An 18,612-nucleotide genomic window follows, 5' to 3' on the forward strand; every position below is an offset into this window, starting at 1 on the left:
TGACTGGGCCAAATGTTCCTCGAGTTGGGCCCAGGTACAATTAGCTTCTTTAATCGGATTATGAGAAACGTCACCTTGGTCACCAAAACTGGCACAGCAAGAACTGTAAAACAATTACTTTTTTGTTTATTTACATACTTCTTATAAAATGTGTGTATGTATCGGTGAACATAATGGCAAAGGCATTCTACCAATTAACCATTTGAACGGTGCAGAGATAGAGTAACGAAGGTGATATAAGCAAATAATTAATGACAGCCTTAAGCAAATACTTATTCTGTTATGAATCGTCGTTATGTTCAATATTTTCTCGTTTAACTAGCTTGCAGGTGCACCAAAGTCGTCCAATTACCTGTTACTTCGACTGTTAATCGACGAGTTCCTATTTCTAAACGCAAGCGACGAGCTGGTACGAGGCAATCATTTCGTAAACAGCGACCGAATCTAAACCTATATCGGTTTTGTAACACACCTTCGAACCGTGAAGGAATGCCGTCTGACGCACCTTATGTGTGTTAGTCGGTTGTAGAAGCTCCTTTACATCGGAAATCTTGCCCGATGTCCCACTTGTTTTCAACAATGTTCGCTTTGTGAATTTTTATGGCGTGCTTGTGTTATCGTTTCGAAGGTTAATACACGTTTTTAAAATTTTATGTTTTTTCAGCTAATGCATTGTCAAGTCTACAAATTAAATTTATCGCTCACGGGCATGCTTTTATACCGTACAGTTCTACTTAGTATACTGGTTTTAGTTTGGCAATTTCACATCGACCTGTTTCTAATAATCCGGTTTCAGAAATGCTCATCATAGTTGAAGCTGGTTTTGCGTCGGCATGAATGTAGGTCTTGTCAAAATAAAATGTATAATGCGACTATGTTGTTTTTAAATTATTTTCTATGTCACACTTCTTTTAATTTTTCTGCATGAATGGCAGTGTTATTCTTTATTAATTTTATTTATTTCATTCTTAATATCATTATAAATATGTGTACATTATCGTAAAAATATTGATAAAACTGTATCATTATTGTTAATAAATGCATCAGGCTCGCGGGCTTTTACCGCAGAAGTTTGGGTGGTTACAATTACGATAATTATTTTATAAACTATTTGAAATAATACATAAAATTCAAAGTTACATCATGTGCCAAGGAGTTTACTGTGTGAGCGTCAGTGTGTATACGTTTTGTACGAATTATTAATTCAATTTAACGATACTAATAAACTTGTATTATTATTTCGGTAGATTGTGTTTTCTCGTTACGGTTATTCATTAAATAATCTTTTTGCCTTGCGAGCGAATGTATACTGCCATTGGACGACCATTCCGTCATAGCCTAGGTGAAAACGTTTTATATTATTAAATCATCTTTTTACTTATTATTTTGGTACACTTATATATAAAAAAAAGAAATAAAGTAAACACATTACTATTACCATTATTTTACCCAATGTTTATATACATTTTTAATACTATTGTTGAAGAGAGATAAACGGTATTCTGATGTTTACTAACCGCTGTTTTTTATTTATTTTTTTCTCAAATTTAATTATGTTAATGTTAACAGTTCCAGGTAATAATGACTTACAAAAAAATAGGTTTTTTCCTCGACCACCACGTACCTGTATAGTCTTTGATTGTACTCCTCATTTAAATGCAATAACCTTCGTTGTCTTTTTGTTCATTCAAATTTGTTATACTATTTGACGTATGAAAGTTTCTTGCGAGGTTCTTCTGAATAAAATCCATATTCCAAACCTGGCAGTATATGTATATCAATGTTTTCTATATTCGAAATAATTAATATTTAAATATTGAAAATTGAATTTAGAACAAGTTTTCTTTCGTATTCTATTTGATTTAATTATTATTAAATGCGTTATAAGTGAAAGCCTCCAAAAATAGCTTTGCTATTGTTCGATATGAAATTTTGATAACTAAATTTGGGAAGGAGAAATTAAATAAAAATGTGTGTTATGCAAAATTCGCATTCAACACCGCGTGCCGAAAGTATAGTTGTGAAAGACCGGGAGCCATTTAGAGTAGAGCGGAAAAGTGGCGCGAAAGTGATACCGGTCAATGGTCCATTGGCGGGAAAAGTGAGATGTTGAGGCGGACATATTGGATTTTCTTTCCTGTTTTTTTTTTTCACTTCATACTACGTACTCATCCTAAAATGTGACAGTTTTGTTTTTAATATTTTATTTTCCCTAACATAAATGTTATATTTGCGCAGTGTTTTATAAAGATATTGTCACGATCATTGGAATAGTAGACAATGGTTTAAGAAAAAAAGAAAGACTTGTTATGAATTTAAATGTAGAAATAAAAATCTGAAATAACGAACAACTTTTTCCTTAAAGTTTATTGTTAACACACATGAAAAACGCAAATTATCAAATACACTAATTGTCTATAAAAACATCTTTTTAACATTCATGAAAGGAGGTTACTTGTAATATTTTAAATTGCTATATATTGTATAAACAAATGATCAATAGGTCGTACATATATATTCGTAATTAGATTTTTTATTTAGTTCTGTAAAATAGGTATTAAACTTGTTCTTTGTACGATATTAGCATAATGCGTAATGTTTACGTACTTTTTTTTAAAGATATTTAAATTTCGCACTGGAATAACGTTGTACTTGCCTCTTTTAACTTTCTTTTGCATAACAATAAACGTAACCATCTGTTATAATGGATATGCATAAAACGGCAATAGGAAATTGTAAATATTGATGATTTTTGCATAATTCAGTTCCATATGTTGTAGCTACCTCTTTAAAAAGATTGTGTTTCTCTCTCTGATTACGTTTTTCCTTATAAGTTTTTTTTACAAGAGATTTTCTATTTACATCATCAATTTAGTACAACGCAAATATTATTCTATTTCGGTTTAAATAAAGGAGCTTAAGTATAAGACACCCAATCTCTAATATAATATTAAAGAAGTGCAGGCAGTTGGGTATATGTTGCCTTGGTAGATAACCTCAAATTAGTTAGTACAATAAAATTTCTTTAAGCTCGGGGAAAAAATATGTTAAAAAAATCTAGGTAAAAAAAATGTTTAACTTTTAAATTTGAACGATAAATTACGTGCATTACTTGCATAAGACAACGAGGAAGCATTATTGTTACCCACATGCAAAATTTTCTTGAATGCTGCATATGTAATGATTGCACTATTAAGCATTCATACATAGGTTTTTACAACAGTATATGGTAGTGGTTGTATAGTTTATTATTAGTATATTAGAGTATATTTTGAACTTATTCCAAATAAATAAATTAAATACTTATTGATCGTGTCGACGGACTATTCTTTCAGGAACTATTTAATCTGAATGCTAAAAGAGTCTTGAGGGATAGCCAAAGCAAGGGACTTGTACCTAGTTTATCTATTAGATGTCCGTAATGAACCTAAAAGGTTGGCAAACTCCCAGTTCAGTAGATGTAAAATCATGACTCGGCTGAAGAATCTTTTGAGAATAGTTAGTAAGTTGCATTTAAAAAAAATCTATGACGTACCTGTGTTAATTTTTCAAAATTTATTGGTTTTATTTTTGCTTCTTAATTATATTTTTTTTAAAAAACTACTTCGTTTTGAGAAATCTTATTTGTCATTCAGTTAAGAAAAAAATATGTAAAAACCCTCTTTGGATCGACCTCGTATTACAAAATTTTGCGGACAATTTCGTCTAGATATGAGATATCTCTAATCTATCTAAAAAAAAAATACTTATAACTAATTAAGGTTTTGAACTATAATATCCGTTAAAAAAGAGATAAACGGCTAAAATACTAATTCAAAAATGGTTTATAATTATATTTTAAAGCATTAACTTATTTTTAATTATATTTTAAAGCATTAACGTAACATTAAATCTTAAAATTTGCTATATGTATCCTGTGAAGTATTTTGACCTAAAGTTTAGTATATTTACTTCATGCTTCGTGTACCACGTTAAATGAAGGTCGTTGGGTTCGGTTCGTCTTTTTTGCATTCATCTCAAACTTGTAATGTTCGTATCATATATAAACGTTGTTTTTATTATATCTACCTAGGAAATATTCGTTTTGAATATTCATTAAAATTTTTATAAGAAGTAATTTTTCTTTCTATGATTTTGTCTATTGCACAGTTTTTTGCTTATTTAAAAGATCGCATCGTTGTCGATTTTTTAAAATAATTTAGGATTTATTATAGTATTATAATTTTTTATCACTTTGTGTTAAATGTACATATTAAGTTTTCTGAACAAGTATTAATATCATTTACATATATTACTGTATTCAATATCATCATCATCACCGAGCTAGTCTATAGACGCCCACTGTAAGTGATAGGTCTCCCTCAAAGTCTGCCACGATGACCGGTCTTGCACTGCTCGCATCCAGCGACTATCCGCGACTTTAGGTTTATAGATGTTCATATAATATATTTACTTAATTACATACGTTGTAATTTATTCAATTAAGCAAGGTTATTGAGATTTCAACAATTTCACTCCGTAGGTCAACATTAATTGACCTTTACAACGAGAGTAGCTTTTCCCTACGAAAGTGCGATAAGACGTTAATTGAATATGTTTAACATTAAACTTGAATCTGAAGCCTAGTTAAGTATTCTGCTTTTGAGAGGTTATAGGCACTTAATCTTGACCTTTTTGCGTTAACTATACTCTAAGGTTTGTACAGAATTTACTGGTAGAGTTATTACTTTAGCTATTTAAGCTAAATGGGACGCTGTTAAGGTTTTTAAGGTTGCTAGGTCTAGTGCTTTATGTAGAAAGAGAGTGTAAGGATCTTCATGAGGAGACCACGGCTTAGGCTGTCACTTGATACGCATTCCAATGCAATGCGGTTGGTCAGACTGTGGCGTAAATAATAGCTATTAGAGGATAATGCAATAATTCTGTTTGGCAGCCGACAGGCGTCTTCGTCCCCCTGACGAATGTGACGTTTGAATTTTAAATTTAAAAATTTAATTTTTGTTGTAAAGGTTTCACACGTCTTTTTGTAGCATCACACAATTGTAAATAATTGCTAACGTATCGAAATTGTAAACAACATAAAGTGATCTTTTATGAATGATTCGTTGTCTTTATTTTTTTTGTATTGATTTATTTTGTTTGATATTTTCGTCGTTTTCAATGTTGAGACAGGCTTTATGTCAGAAATGTGAAAGAGGATGCACCTCAATGCACTTCGTAAGTTCTTTATAAAAGGTGTATTTTTTCGTTTTTAAAAAATTTCTGTTTTATTATAATGATTTCCATCTGCGTGATTTAGTAGTGATGTTTATAACGTCCTTTCAGAGAACGAGAGACTACAGTACGGCTAGGTTCCTACTGTTCTTTGGTTTAATTTAAACAATTTCTAATAAGTAGTAGTATTGGCAATGTATTCATCGTTTTAGCCTATAAAACCTATTGCAAGGCATTGGCCTAAACCAAAGATATCTATTAGGAATATAACATAATTGTCATCATTCTTTGGAAACTTGTTTGTGAGCGGTAGTAATCCTTTATAATTAATGCAACAAGTGTAAATTATACAAGGTTGATCCCGAGAATCGAACTCGCGACCTAACGATCGTAAGTCCTCTACCGCTGGACCACCGTTGCCATTGACGCAATGATAGATTCCTAATAGACGTACTTTGGAATTGTTGTTGGTATATTTTAATTTGTAAACGGTATTTATATTCTTCTTAGTCGTTCCTTCATGACTGGGAGCCGTGGTCAAATAAGTCGTTTTCGCAACGATTCTCCAAACTTTTCTGTGTTCTGAAAGTTTTAAGGAGCTATACACAGTTGTGTTGCACGCCTTTGTAACTGCGTCAGTCCAGTGGATGAATAACCGTGCCATTTTACCCTCTCTATTGTCGACAACTATAAGCTTCTCCAGATTTTTTGAGTTTCTTTGTGCAATGTGGCCGAAGTACTTGAGAGTTATATGCAATCGAACGTAGAGTTTAAAAAATTTGTGTCAAGTTGTTCAAGGCCGTCTTTGTTAGGATCAAGCATTAACAAACCGTCTTATATGTCTGATTTATAATTCAAGTTAAATTGCAATACAAAAGAAACCGGCTTCAATATACGAGCTGCCCAAAGTAATATATAAGTCTGTACTTACGAAACAACCGACACCTATTGCGAGTCTGTTCAACAAGAACGCGGTTACGACTTTCGCTACTCCGACTTGCTGAGCAACATTTCTGCTAGGATAATACCCGTTTAGGTTTTTAATACTTGTAAACGTATGACTCACTATTTCTGCATGATTTCGTGAAATCATGTGTTAAAGGAGGATGCGATTTTTAATCATCTTACCTGCGATTTCATGTCACGTATGAATGCCACAAGGTTACACTGTGTCCTATAAATCAACGTCAGTGAGTGGCTAAACCCAGGAAATTAATTAAAAAATCATGTCATCGTATTTTTAAAATAGTCGTCGTTCAATAAAGTAAAAGTATTTTATTCACCCATGACGTTCTTAAAATATGACTACAAAACTTTATTTTTACCTATATTGTGAATAGTAGTATATTTGTAATAAAGCAAAATCGGGGTCGTCGTCGTTTCAGCTCATAGACACTCACTGCAAGGCAGAGGATTCCCCAAATATATCTATAGGGTAATATAACATTTGTCACGCTTGGCAGACGGTTTGGCGATCGCAGTTTGATATTATGTTATGCAGCGAACCATGCTGTCGATCCTCTGGAAACTTTTTTGTGAGCAATGGCAATTCTATATAATCAATGCAAAAAGTGTAAATTTTTCATAAAAACATTCCGGGAATTGAACCCGCATTTTTATTTCAAAAGTCGAACAAATGGAGCTGCTCAAAATCGTCCGTAATTTTTTTCCTTGATGGCTTTTACAGCAAGCAATCAGGAGAGGGTGCGGATTAATATATGCCCTAGTAACGCAATTTAAATATTTTTAAACAAAATTCGCGAACAAAGTATAAATATTCAATGTTTTTATTTAATATTCTGTCCCATAGTATTGTGATTATTATTACATGAATAAACGTTTAAATAATTTTCAATATTTTATTAACGAGATGTATTTATAAAAGTAGAGAATTATAAAACAAAACGTAATATGAATGCACGTCTAAATTTGATAATTAGTAAAGGTTTATGTTAAACTACTTTTCTCCTTGGATAACGGATCTAAAGGGCCTAGATATCTTAATGAGAATGTAAATAGGTCGGCGACCGTTTGCTGTAAGGATAAATATGTATTATTTAATCTTTGCCTTTACTATTAATGTACGGTATGTGTGGTCTTGGCTATTGTTCATCATAACTTGCGATTTTCACTTAATCAATTAGCAGAAAGCGTCAGTGAAATTTATTCACGACGTGAAAGTTTCTTTTTTATTGAAGCGTCTTAGCACTTATCAAATTTAGTGTCACATCTCCATATTCGGTTTAATGAATTTCACTTTTTTAATTCGAAATTTTTCGTATTTAATTATCGATCGAATTTTTAGTACTTCGATGAATTAGGCTAACGATATAGAGAAAGTATAACATAATTTAATTAAATAATGACGGAATTATAATGATTATGTTTCTAATAATAAAGATCGGCTAAGTTAGTATTGTTAATGATTTTCTGTTTAAAGTCACACAACAGCATTTTTAAGGATCAAATCCGGAACGAATAGATTTGACAACAAACTATAGTGTTTAACATAGCTTTCAAAATCCACTTAACGGAGGGGAGATCGTGTATAAAAAGAATAGGGAGAGAAGTATAGCCCACCTTTTAGATGGACTGAAGAGTTCAGAACAGCGGTCGGTAATAGAGGAGGAAAAAGGACGAATCCAGGTTTTTGAGAAGGTATGTCAAGCAGCAGAATGGCTTGATTTCATACGTAATAGAATAAATAATACTGGGAAATACAAAAGAACCTGTTCTTGTGTGTTCTTCCCGAGAACTTGTTTTCCTATTGGAATTGTAAAACTCATCGGTTTTAAATGTATTGGGAATACCCAGTCTCTTTTCCTACGATTAAAACAATTATAATAATTAATTGGCCTATTTTAACTATGTTGAACATAAAAATGTAGTTGGATATTTTGTTTTATAATTGAAATATATTACTGATCATACAAACCCTAAGTCTGTTCGTAAAATTTATATTTTTTTTGTCATATATTAGAATATACATTTTTACAATATATCCGTATATTATTATTGTCTGTATTTTAGTTAAGCATTAGTGTTTATTATCACTTTTATTTTTCGCAATTTGCCAATTGAGGTTTACAGCTTCATTGGGTTTAAGGCTGAAAACTGGCTCCTTTTAGCTTAAAACTATTTATTGATGGTCATTATTTCACTTATTTAGCTCTAAGGTCGTTTAGAGTGTCCCTCCATGAAGTGACTGAGAAAGGACCACGTAGAAGACCTGCGACTTGGGCAATCACTCTAAGTGTTAAGCATTCAGACGTGGCAGTATATAAGAAGGCAAAACTAGTCGATCGGGTGCTTTGATCTGTTTATGACAAATTGCTTATGATCTTAGTTACATGATAAAGGATCTACATATACAAATAAGTATAAATATTAATGAGGAGATTCGTCGACCCAAAAATATGATCTACATAGTCCAGCTAATTAGAAATTGGACAGTGTGCAGGCCATGTAAAGGTTGGCGATGGAGGAAGAGGCCGTTGGGGCCTAAATAGCTATGGAGATCACGGTATACGAAGCGTAGAACATCCACCCATAAAATGTGGACAGTAGTGGACAAATGACCTTTTAAAGGTCGTAGGAAAGCGGTCTATGCAGCTTCCAATCTGCATTATTGGAATACAGGTGACCTATACCCAGCAGTGGAGATGCTGCTGTTGAAAAGATGATGATGTACAAATAACAAGCTTAAAATATACAACAAAGGAGCTTATTACGGTTACAATTTAGAAGTGTACATATGGAAATCAGTGTAGGCTTTGACATAGTTCCACTAGTGTCAGATCGCCCGGCTATCTTCTTGTATTTACAAATGTGAGCGTGCCGCATACCGCTACGGACAGGCCAAGTCGGACAATACGTGACGCCTTTGTAAATGCTCATCGAATATTCACTTCTATAAGTTATGCGCTGATTGTACATGCTTGTGTATACTCAGTCGCGTGACGTCACTGTCACGAGACAATTATTTATTATTTATGTTGTCATTCCTCGTTGATTTTAGTATAGGATTTAAAAAAAAAACAATCGTAAAATTTTTACTCATACTAAAACTATCTCTACATAGAGTTTATTTACAGGTTAGGGAAAATTAATTATAAAGTAACAAATTTAAACATTAAAAATTATTCTTAGTGTACCACAAGCTTTATTTTACTTTTAGCAACTTTTGCAGAGAGATTGTAAAGAATGTTTTTAAATAAGATTGTTACGAATATGTATATGTAGTAACAATAGCAATAATATATATATCTATATATACATATATATGTATGTATATATGTATGTATATATGTATGTATATATGTATGTATATTTATATATATGTACATATATATAAGTGATCTTAGGTCACGAAGAAAAAGAATATGGTTAATAAAAAGTTCACTTTTGTTTTAAGGTGGCGTAAGTGCTATACAGGAAATTGTACTTCAAATTTGTTATAACACAGTTCCTTTATAATATATATATATATATATATATATATATATATGTATATATATTATATATATATACATATATATATATATTAGTATTGTATTTTAAATCTATATTTGTGAAATTGTAACGTTTGTATATTCAAACGCGAGTGATGTTGAGGATTATATAGAATACAGTTGTACGTAATAACAATTAGTGTTTGTCATAGAAATGTGCAGACAATTGGGCAAAGGTTAGTCACACCCGTTTTCATAACTTTCTAAGAAAAGACGTGCTTGTGTTAGTCGAGTTTTAATTATAAATAATAAGGACATAACAATAGTCAATTCATATAAATGGCAGTTAAAAGAAATGAATGATATTGGTGACTGTTAGGTAAAGAATTTATTAATGTGGGAAGATCTCTTGTCTATAACAACTGATTCTGTGTTCTTTACGACTATACGGAACTGGCATGATTTTTTTTTAATTAAGAAGATTATGAAATTAATCGTAAAGAATACGAAAATATGAAATCAAACACGTCTTAAATTAATTAATGATTTTATTATAACAATTGTATCTTCGATTAAGTTACTTTATAAATTTCGAAGTACTCATATCTTGCAATTAGGTGTCAAATACCATGCCGTCCACTGCAAGATTTTATGTTTCACTGTTGTCATATATCATTGCATATTGGACTTTTTGTTTAAATTCGTTTACAAGTAACTGTCTACTGTTTTGTTTCAATAGATCATTAGCATTAACCGTAGAACATTCACTGTTAAAATATGATAAATGTCTTTAAACACTGTTTCACTTGTTTATATTGTCCCTCGAACCAACTTCCTTTTTAAAACGAAGATGCAGTAAAATTAAAAAAAAAATTGAGTCTGTATATTTTAATATTTGAAGTAATGTACCAGTTTTTGCTATCAAAAGCCTTTCTCAGTAAAGCTGATAATGCATAATTGCATCTTTCGAAAAAAAAAAACAGTTCCATGTGCAGCGTCCCTTATACAGGTTGATTACTTATAGGCAGGCCTTAAAGGGAAGGGTAAATGAATATAGCTTATATATATGTCAGCAAAAAGCTTTGAAGTTTTTACACCAATAGCCAATCACATATATAAAGTGATCATTTAAAAAATATATCTTACATCAATTTGTATTTTATATTGCAATGCAACAGGCCAATAACATCTGGCAATTACAAGGCAGCAGAGATAATCAATAATTATTAATTTTGATACGTAGTGATTCCAATTTTGAAAACAATTTTTCTATCTTATCATTATGTTACTTATTATTTCTTAAACCATTAACATTTGGATATGTTCTACCATAAATTATTCGACAGCAAATGAGCTATGCTTTTACTCTAAAACTTTAACATCTAAAAACAATCATCCTGTATATCGTAGCGGCACGTACGCGGTTACCTTACACGTCTACATCTTCCTGGTTCGTTGTATCTGCAAGCATTCGCTCCCGCTACTCGCCTGTTACAATCACTAGACTCGATAGTTACGTGATGTAACAAATAACACGTGCTTCTTTATGCGCTTATTATTTATAATTATAAATATCTTATAATAACTAACATAACGTTGATATAACATTTATAATTTTTTTTTTCTTATAGAAGCTTTATGAGATTTTGATGAGTAATTTTATTGACAGGTGAAATGTATGTCTTTATTTAAACACTCTGCTTCAATCGAATGTCCGTAATTTCTAATTGAAATCTCTATCCATTCATCTTTAAGGTGATAAGAAAATCTTCTTATTAAAGTATAAAATAATTTTTAATTTTCTTTCTGAAGTTAACCTTCATTAAATTCGATGCAATGTTAAAAACAGTCAAAAAATGTTTTTTTTATTTGTTTCAAACCATCGTGCTATAAAAACAGGTTTAATTTTATTACAATATAATTTATTTTTGTACAATGTTTTAGGTCTAATAGCATTAAATAAGTAAAAGTACAAAATTCTGATAACTACAAATTAAAATTAATTGTTGTTTAATATCTGTCCCTTCAGACTTTGTAGACAGAACTTATTGGTCACATCATCACACATTCAAAAATAAATTAATATAACTTATTAGTGATCATTTTATATAGCGTGATTGAAAGTATTCATACACTTTTTTAAAGCATTCTAGCATTCTTTCTAGCATCTACAACCAATCACCTGTATGTAATTATATACAGGATGAATATATTAATATAATTATATTAATGAGCAATTTTTTTAAAATATTTATAATATAGTCTGTGCTAAAAAGCGGATATCTCGCACGAATGTTTGTTAGTCATTATAAAGGCTTATACAGTGATCGAATATAGTGACTCAGAGTTGTGGAATTTATAATGTTAATAATATTCCTTACGTCAAAGCGGTTTTTATGAAGGAAAGAACATATTCTTTATAATACGTTTAGAACTCTCCGTCCTATAATTTTTTAAAAACTACTTAAATTCACCGATGAAATCTTTTAATTTTTTGTTATTGTTAATGCCGTTGTTTTTGTTATATTACGGGTATTCTAACGTACAGTCACAATAAACACAAAGATTTACGTGGATTACTTTGATTCTTTCTATACTGTTATACGATTCTATTTGCGAGAACTCTTCCGATCAGCTCTTATAGTAACTACCTAAGCGGCTTCATCGTCATCACTATTTTAGCATTAGGACCACTGCTGAACATAAGCCTTCTCCATTGATGTTCAACAGCACTGGTTAGTAGCGGTCTGCATCCAGCGTCTTCCGAGGATCTTGCCAAGTTTATCAGTCCGGCGGTCTCCTAATTCGATAAAATAAAAAATGTGTCTAGTAAATAATGAACGAAGGTTCCTCAAGGCGTACTTGTGCTAATGTAAAAAGGTCTAGATTCAATATATAAGCGCTCTGATTTCTCCTACTTGTCTCAACTTTCAGCTATGTAATCCTAGTGTCTTGATCCGGTGACAGTGATATGAGAATCTAATCATAAATTATATGTAAACATCATTAAGCTAAGTTGACGTTATATAAGTTAGCCTAATTGAGCTATGGCTGGCCCCAAGCAATATGTGAACCAGAAGAAAGATGTTGCCATATGAGCTGTAAATTCCAACGTGCAAACATCATTGTTATTAAAATCATGTTAATAAAAAAATCCTTTAATTTGTAACTCATTTAGATAAAAAATATAATTTTTATTTTAAACTATATTCATTTTATAATACGTATGTACTTATTATGTATTGTTCATCATTCCAGTTGAGATCTACCTGTCCCCGGTGGAGACGCACTGCAGCAACGTTGACTACTTCATACCCGACGAGAACAACGAGACGAAAGGCTTCTCCGACGATGCGATGAACAGGTAACCTAATACAAACAACAGTTAGAACATTCTAGAATAAACATATTAATAATATAAGTATCGAATCGATCAATGCATCTATATTGGTTACGTCATAACGGTATAACATCATGTAATTATTAATACCAAGGTAAGTAACAATTTACAGGAAATTTTCTGGTGTATAAGCTTAGACTGAATTAAATCTTTAATAAACTAATATATTTTAGCAATGATGGTAGAATACAGATGTTACAGTTTTAGTAGAAGATATAAAAAACTAGTCATATAAAAATAATTCTTATTTTTAACCTAATAAAAAGACTTTTAAATCTTTTTGTTACGTTAAAAATTATTATAAATTGTTTTTAATTGTTGTGGTGTATTCATACAGTACCATATAAAAGTTACAAAATGTGAAGCTACCTATTGTAGTTACGTATGTTTAGTGATAATTTAAAATATTATTCTGGGTGAGAATACATTTTTATTTCTTTTTTGACATGAATATTTTATTTGAATGATTTGAATACTTTAGCCATTATTTTCTTAACCAACATAAATACCATATCAATAACTAATTATATTTTAAAGATCGACCAGAATTTTGTTGATTGCTTTCGTTGCAAGTAAAAGATCGTCGATTACATTTGTTGATTGGAATTGTTTTTAAATAGGATTTCCTTTTCCGGACGCTGGGCAATACGTTGACATTTACATTATGCGGTCAACATTAATTTATTATTTTCACTTTAAATTACTTAAGTTGCCCCTGTCCACTTCACGAACATAATGACCTCTATCTTCCGTCGCTTAAATCATTATATTTCTACTAAATTTCAAGGCTGTCGGTCTTATGGTACCTGAGATATAATGAGTAACTATTATATTTCCTATATAACATAATTACTATACAAATACACTCGCTTTTACGTTTAGTAAAGGAGGTCATATACTCAATCAAATGCCTTGGCTGTAATATTCATTTTAAATAATTGCGATAATAGGTCGCAAGTTCGATTCCCGAGATAAAATGTTACAATTTACACTTTCTGCATTGAACGCAATGGGGTTGTCATTGCTCACAAAGAAGTTTCTGGAGGATAGGCAGCAGCGTCCTCTGCGCATCATAATATAATACCAAACTACGATCTGCAAACTGGAGGAAGCCTATACCTTGCAATGGACGCCTATGGCCTGAAACAAACAAACAAAATTTTTATGTACTGTTATTATAAATAAGTATTCAAACTTTAGTAATACGTACAATTTGACAAAAAAAATTATTACATATAATTAATTGTGATTTTAATTGCTACTGTCCATGCTAGACAATACGACTTGAACAACGGTTTATTTAGGAATCCTATTACTAATTCTTAATAATATTATAGTAAAATAATTCGTAAAACTCGGTTATTTGAGAAATAACTAAATCATTAAAAAAACAACGTATAAACGAAGTTCTGTTTTTGAATGTCCGTTAGTGAATATAAAGTTATATATCTCAGTAGTGATTTTCACATCACGTAGCGATATATTAGCCGAGTTGACACCCATCGGTCTCGTCAGCATTCGTCAAACGGTACAATGAGACGTATCAAAACAAGTGGGTCAAGTTACAAATCTCCGATGTTCTTTTTTATATTGTTGTATCAATATACATATATATATTTTGGTCTGTGTTTTATTTACACATATTTAAAAAGACAAAGGTGTTGATAATAAGCTAGTTAGAGAGAGGGTAGTAGCCGACGTCCACTCACAGCGTTCCCGCCCGCTTTGCGTGGCCTGACGTTTCTGTTTTTTTTTTTTTTACAAAAATATAATCCTTGGTTGTTTTTAAAGAGCTAGATTTTGAAAATATGTAATTAAGTTTAATTTACGGCCTCCTCCTTGCCGGTAAAATTGCGTAATATTCACCTCTCACCTCTACTCTCTGAAAAGAATATTCTTACAAAATTTGAAGTCTCCAAGTCCCCAAGGTTTTAGAGATAGCGTGACGAGATAGTACTTAATTCTAATGAAATGTAGATTTTCATTGCTACCAAATATATTTAAAAATGACATGACTTTACTTACAATATCGATTCATTTAAAACCTACAATAAAATTTTCCGATTGAATGTCGCAGGCTGCACATGGCGAGGTCCACAGTGGCGCTGTTCATAGTGGCATTCCTGGTGCTGTTCATTTCGTTCTGGACGGGCGTGGTCGGCTGCTGGAAACGCAGTCCGGGCAACATCACCGCCACCGCCATACTCATGCTGGTGACTTGTGAGTATTTTATACTGCGTTATTACTGATTTTTAAGATTACTTTAAGCGTTTGCTATTAATGTCTTATTTTATATTCAAAGATTCATTTAAATAAAGAATCCAATACAGTGTAATTGGTTATAAGTGTGAAAACTTAAAATAGCGGAATGTATAGCTTATTTGCTATTAATAATGTGACATTCTTTATAAATATCAAAAGTTTCAGAAATAATAAATAACGTTAACACTATCTTCTTACTGTCAGAACTTATTGTCCTGTTAAATTCCAATAGAAAAATTTATTAATGTAATTTATTTATATAAATGAGATATACATTTAAGTAGTTAGTTCTAATGATAAACATAGTATTTTACTTAAAAAAAGGAAATTGTTATATATTTACATAATTACATAATTTCCTAGTAAATTATGTTACAATAATTTTTCAAATCTATGCAACAATCATTAAATATAGTATATTCAAACAACTGCTACTTCAGAACAATCATGTCAAACATTCCCGCCCTCACGTATGGCTCAAGGCGCCATTATGATCGAGATAGAGGCGTACAGTTGCGACCCACACCTTATGCATGTATTATAATGCATTGTATTATAATTATTAATTATCATACATATCCGTCATCGGCGTGCCACCGTGCGATGACTTTGTATTATCTAATTGCTTGCACGAATAACTCGATATCTGGCACCCACTGCAAGCAACCTGACACGGGTGCATTCACGTACACAATTTATAAGATAGATCAGTTATACAACTGTATTTTTTTAATTTAAATAATTAATATTTTCACTATTCTATTTATATTGTATTGAAAGGAGTATATTTTGGCAATTATAAATGCAAATTTATAATGGCATATATCCACGGCGATCAGGCATACAGTTGTCGATCCTTTAGCCAAATAGCGGGTCTTATTCCTAATAAATAGAATTGCAGTCGATCCTATTGGCTCTTTAGAGACCGGATTTAACATAACAATAACACTGTTCGTAAGTGTTAAATCAGGTTGTCAATAAAGCCAATTACCACCAGACTTTTAAAAATTACTTTATCGTGTAAGTTTGACTTGTAGTTTCCTTTTTATACCATATATCAGTGATTTCCAAATTTGTTAAAAAATAAAGCTTTTTTCTTCTTCTTTCTATATATATTATAGTTACAACTCTTTATGAGTCTTGATCTCTTCTACGATCCTCTTCTGTCGCTTTCTATCCTTCTATCTTCATTGCCAAAATTTCTTTCTTCTACTCCTGTGTTTTCCTCTACACATTCCGGCAACCTCTTCTTGTGTCTTGCTCGGAGTCTTTTTTAGTTGCTGAGACACTTGGAGATTGTGTGTTTACAGTCTTGGTGTTTGTCATTCTTTTAAATCCATCTAAACTTTTGCGACTTGCAGATATTGTTTTTAAGAACAAAATTTCTTGAACAAAATTTCTCGAATATTCAGCAAATAAAGTTGTTGAAAACTAACTTATACAGGATAACAATAAGCAAGATTGTACTTAAAATCTCAGCTTGAGTCAGTAAATTATTTTGTCTGATTCATTATTATGCTACGTTATAATTGTTATCTGTAATTCGCTCTTATTTGAACTTTAGCCAAGTCATTACAATGTAATATTTTATGGGAGATTGCCAAGTATCAACATCCTGCAACCCTTTAGTAAAATGTATTGACGCTTTTTCATTATGTATATGCTAATCTATGTATGCTATTAACATTAGTTTATTACTTTGGAGATCGTTGTGGGCGAATGTCTAACAAAAACAATTTACCGAATATTTTTATTCATCCTGAAACTTACGTATTACATGCTATATGTAGAGTGATAATGGTATAGCTTATTTGTCACTAAAATGCTTTATAGCTTTTATACCTAATTCCAGTCTTCATACATAAGTGATCAATCTGAAACTATTGGAATGCGATAGATTGTTAACAATAATAATTTTCTTTATATGGTAATAAGAAACTTAAAAATGCTTTTTTTACAATATTATTAATATTTCATAAAACATTTATATTTGGTTAAGGTGTACCATATATTAATTGACAGCAAATTACACCTATACCCAATCAGTCTGCATATTAATATAATGGAATAATGTTTTAAACAGTAATCATAATACATGGTTCGATAATGAGTAGCACGGTAAAAGTGTTAAAGAAGTGTCTTAATTTTTTTTACATAAAATAGTATTTAAAAATCCTTAAACAATGACGTCATGAATAACAAAATTGCTTTGGTATTTCAGGTCTGCTGTCAGCTGGTGCGATGGCCTTGTGGCACGGAGTGGAGTTTTACGAAAAGGAGAAGGTTGTTGGTGAGGAATACTATCAGCAGTGGCCCAATGTAAGTTACTTAATAAAAGTCCCCACCTTTTCCTCCCGTTTTTACCTCAAGAGCCGGTTTATAGAAAGAATATTTACGGACGATGGGCAGCTGCATCTCTTGAACATATTTGAAATAATGAAACTTCGCTCGCCAATCCGCATGCCATGCGTGGCGAGAATCAACACACTCCTTTATGATTAACAAAAAGACCAGCGCCCGTCCCAAGCAATTCTTCTGTTCTTGACGTGGTAGCAGCCTAGCGGGGTAGTAGCCTTGATTGCGACGCAGCAAGTGGTGCTAAGAATCTCGCTGGATGCAGTGCTCCCAACAGATTGTATTGAAAAGATATGTTCATGGCTTACGTCCTGTTGTGAAGTCCTATAGTTAAAATGAATATAGACGTCATAAAATAAAAGCTGCTGAAACCTGGCATTCAATTTCTCTTAATAATATTTATCTTTCTTTAGTATGATAATTATATTGAATTCAATGGTAAATGATTTATGTGTATATCAATCATTAAGAGCTTACATTTTTATTTTGAAACCAATATCGTTTTTCGGAAATGTTTTACTAAATAGAAATTTCTTATTTTCAAAATTAGTTGTAACTAAGAAAAAAAAGATTAGAATATTGATAATCAGTGTAGCAGGTTAAAAAATTAAATGATTAAGAAAATGAAAGTTATATATACACAAAACAGGTTTATGTATAAGTATACTTGTTATTGTTTGAGTATAAAAGTTAGGTTGCGTAAGAAAATTGAATAAACGATTAACAAGAAACATGTGTAACACAACTCGATACAGGTATTAAAAGACAACTCCGCGATTTGGTACGACTGGTCGTACATACTCGCTTGGTTAGCCGTCGGTGTCTCCTTCGGAAGCTCCATACTATTCTTCTCGGCCGCCATTTGCCTGAGCAAAGAGAAACGTCGCGAACAACAGAATAACGTGCAGTACATAATGCCAGGTTAGCGCG

General features: G+C 31.6%; 1 protein-coding gene across 2 annotated transcripts in view; it reads left to right on the forward strand.

Moving 5' to 3' along the window:
• Positions 1 to 18,612, forward strand: part of LOC137932204 (transmembrane protein 178B) — a 56,809-nt gene that overhangs the window by 36,989 nt on the left and 1,208 nt on the right. The window contains exons 3-6 of one of the 2 annotated variants that reach the window (XM_068775805.1): positions 12,924 to 13,029; positions 15,143 to 15,285; positions 17,549 to 17,646; positions 18,438 to 18,603. In XM_068775805.1, the coding sequence (XP_068631906.1) occupies positions 12,924 to 13,029; positions 15,143 to 15,285; positions 17,549 to 17,646; positions 18,438 to 18,603 (513 nt within the window). The remainder of the gene's footprint in view (positions 1 to 12,923; positions 13,030 to 15,142; positions 15,286 to 17,548; positions 17,647 to 18,437; positions 18,604 to 18,612) is intronic. The other variant, XM_068775804.1, reaches the window with a different exon arrangement.

The sequence above is a fragment of the Battus philenor genome, unplaced genomic scaffold (genome assembly GCF_028537555.1).
Source record: "Battus philenor isolate CCGP_79_NKW_IND1 unplaced genomic scaffold, ilBatPhil1.0.hap1 SCAF_9, whole genome shotgun sequence".
Classification (NCBI taxonomy): Eukaryota; Metazoa; Arthropoda; class Insecta; order Lepidoptera; family Papilionidae; genus Battus; species Battus philenor.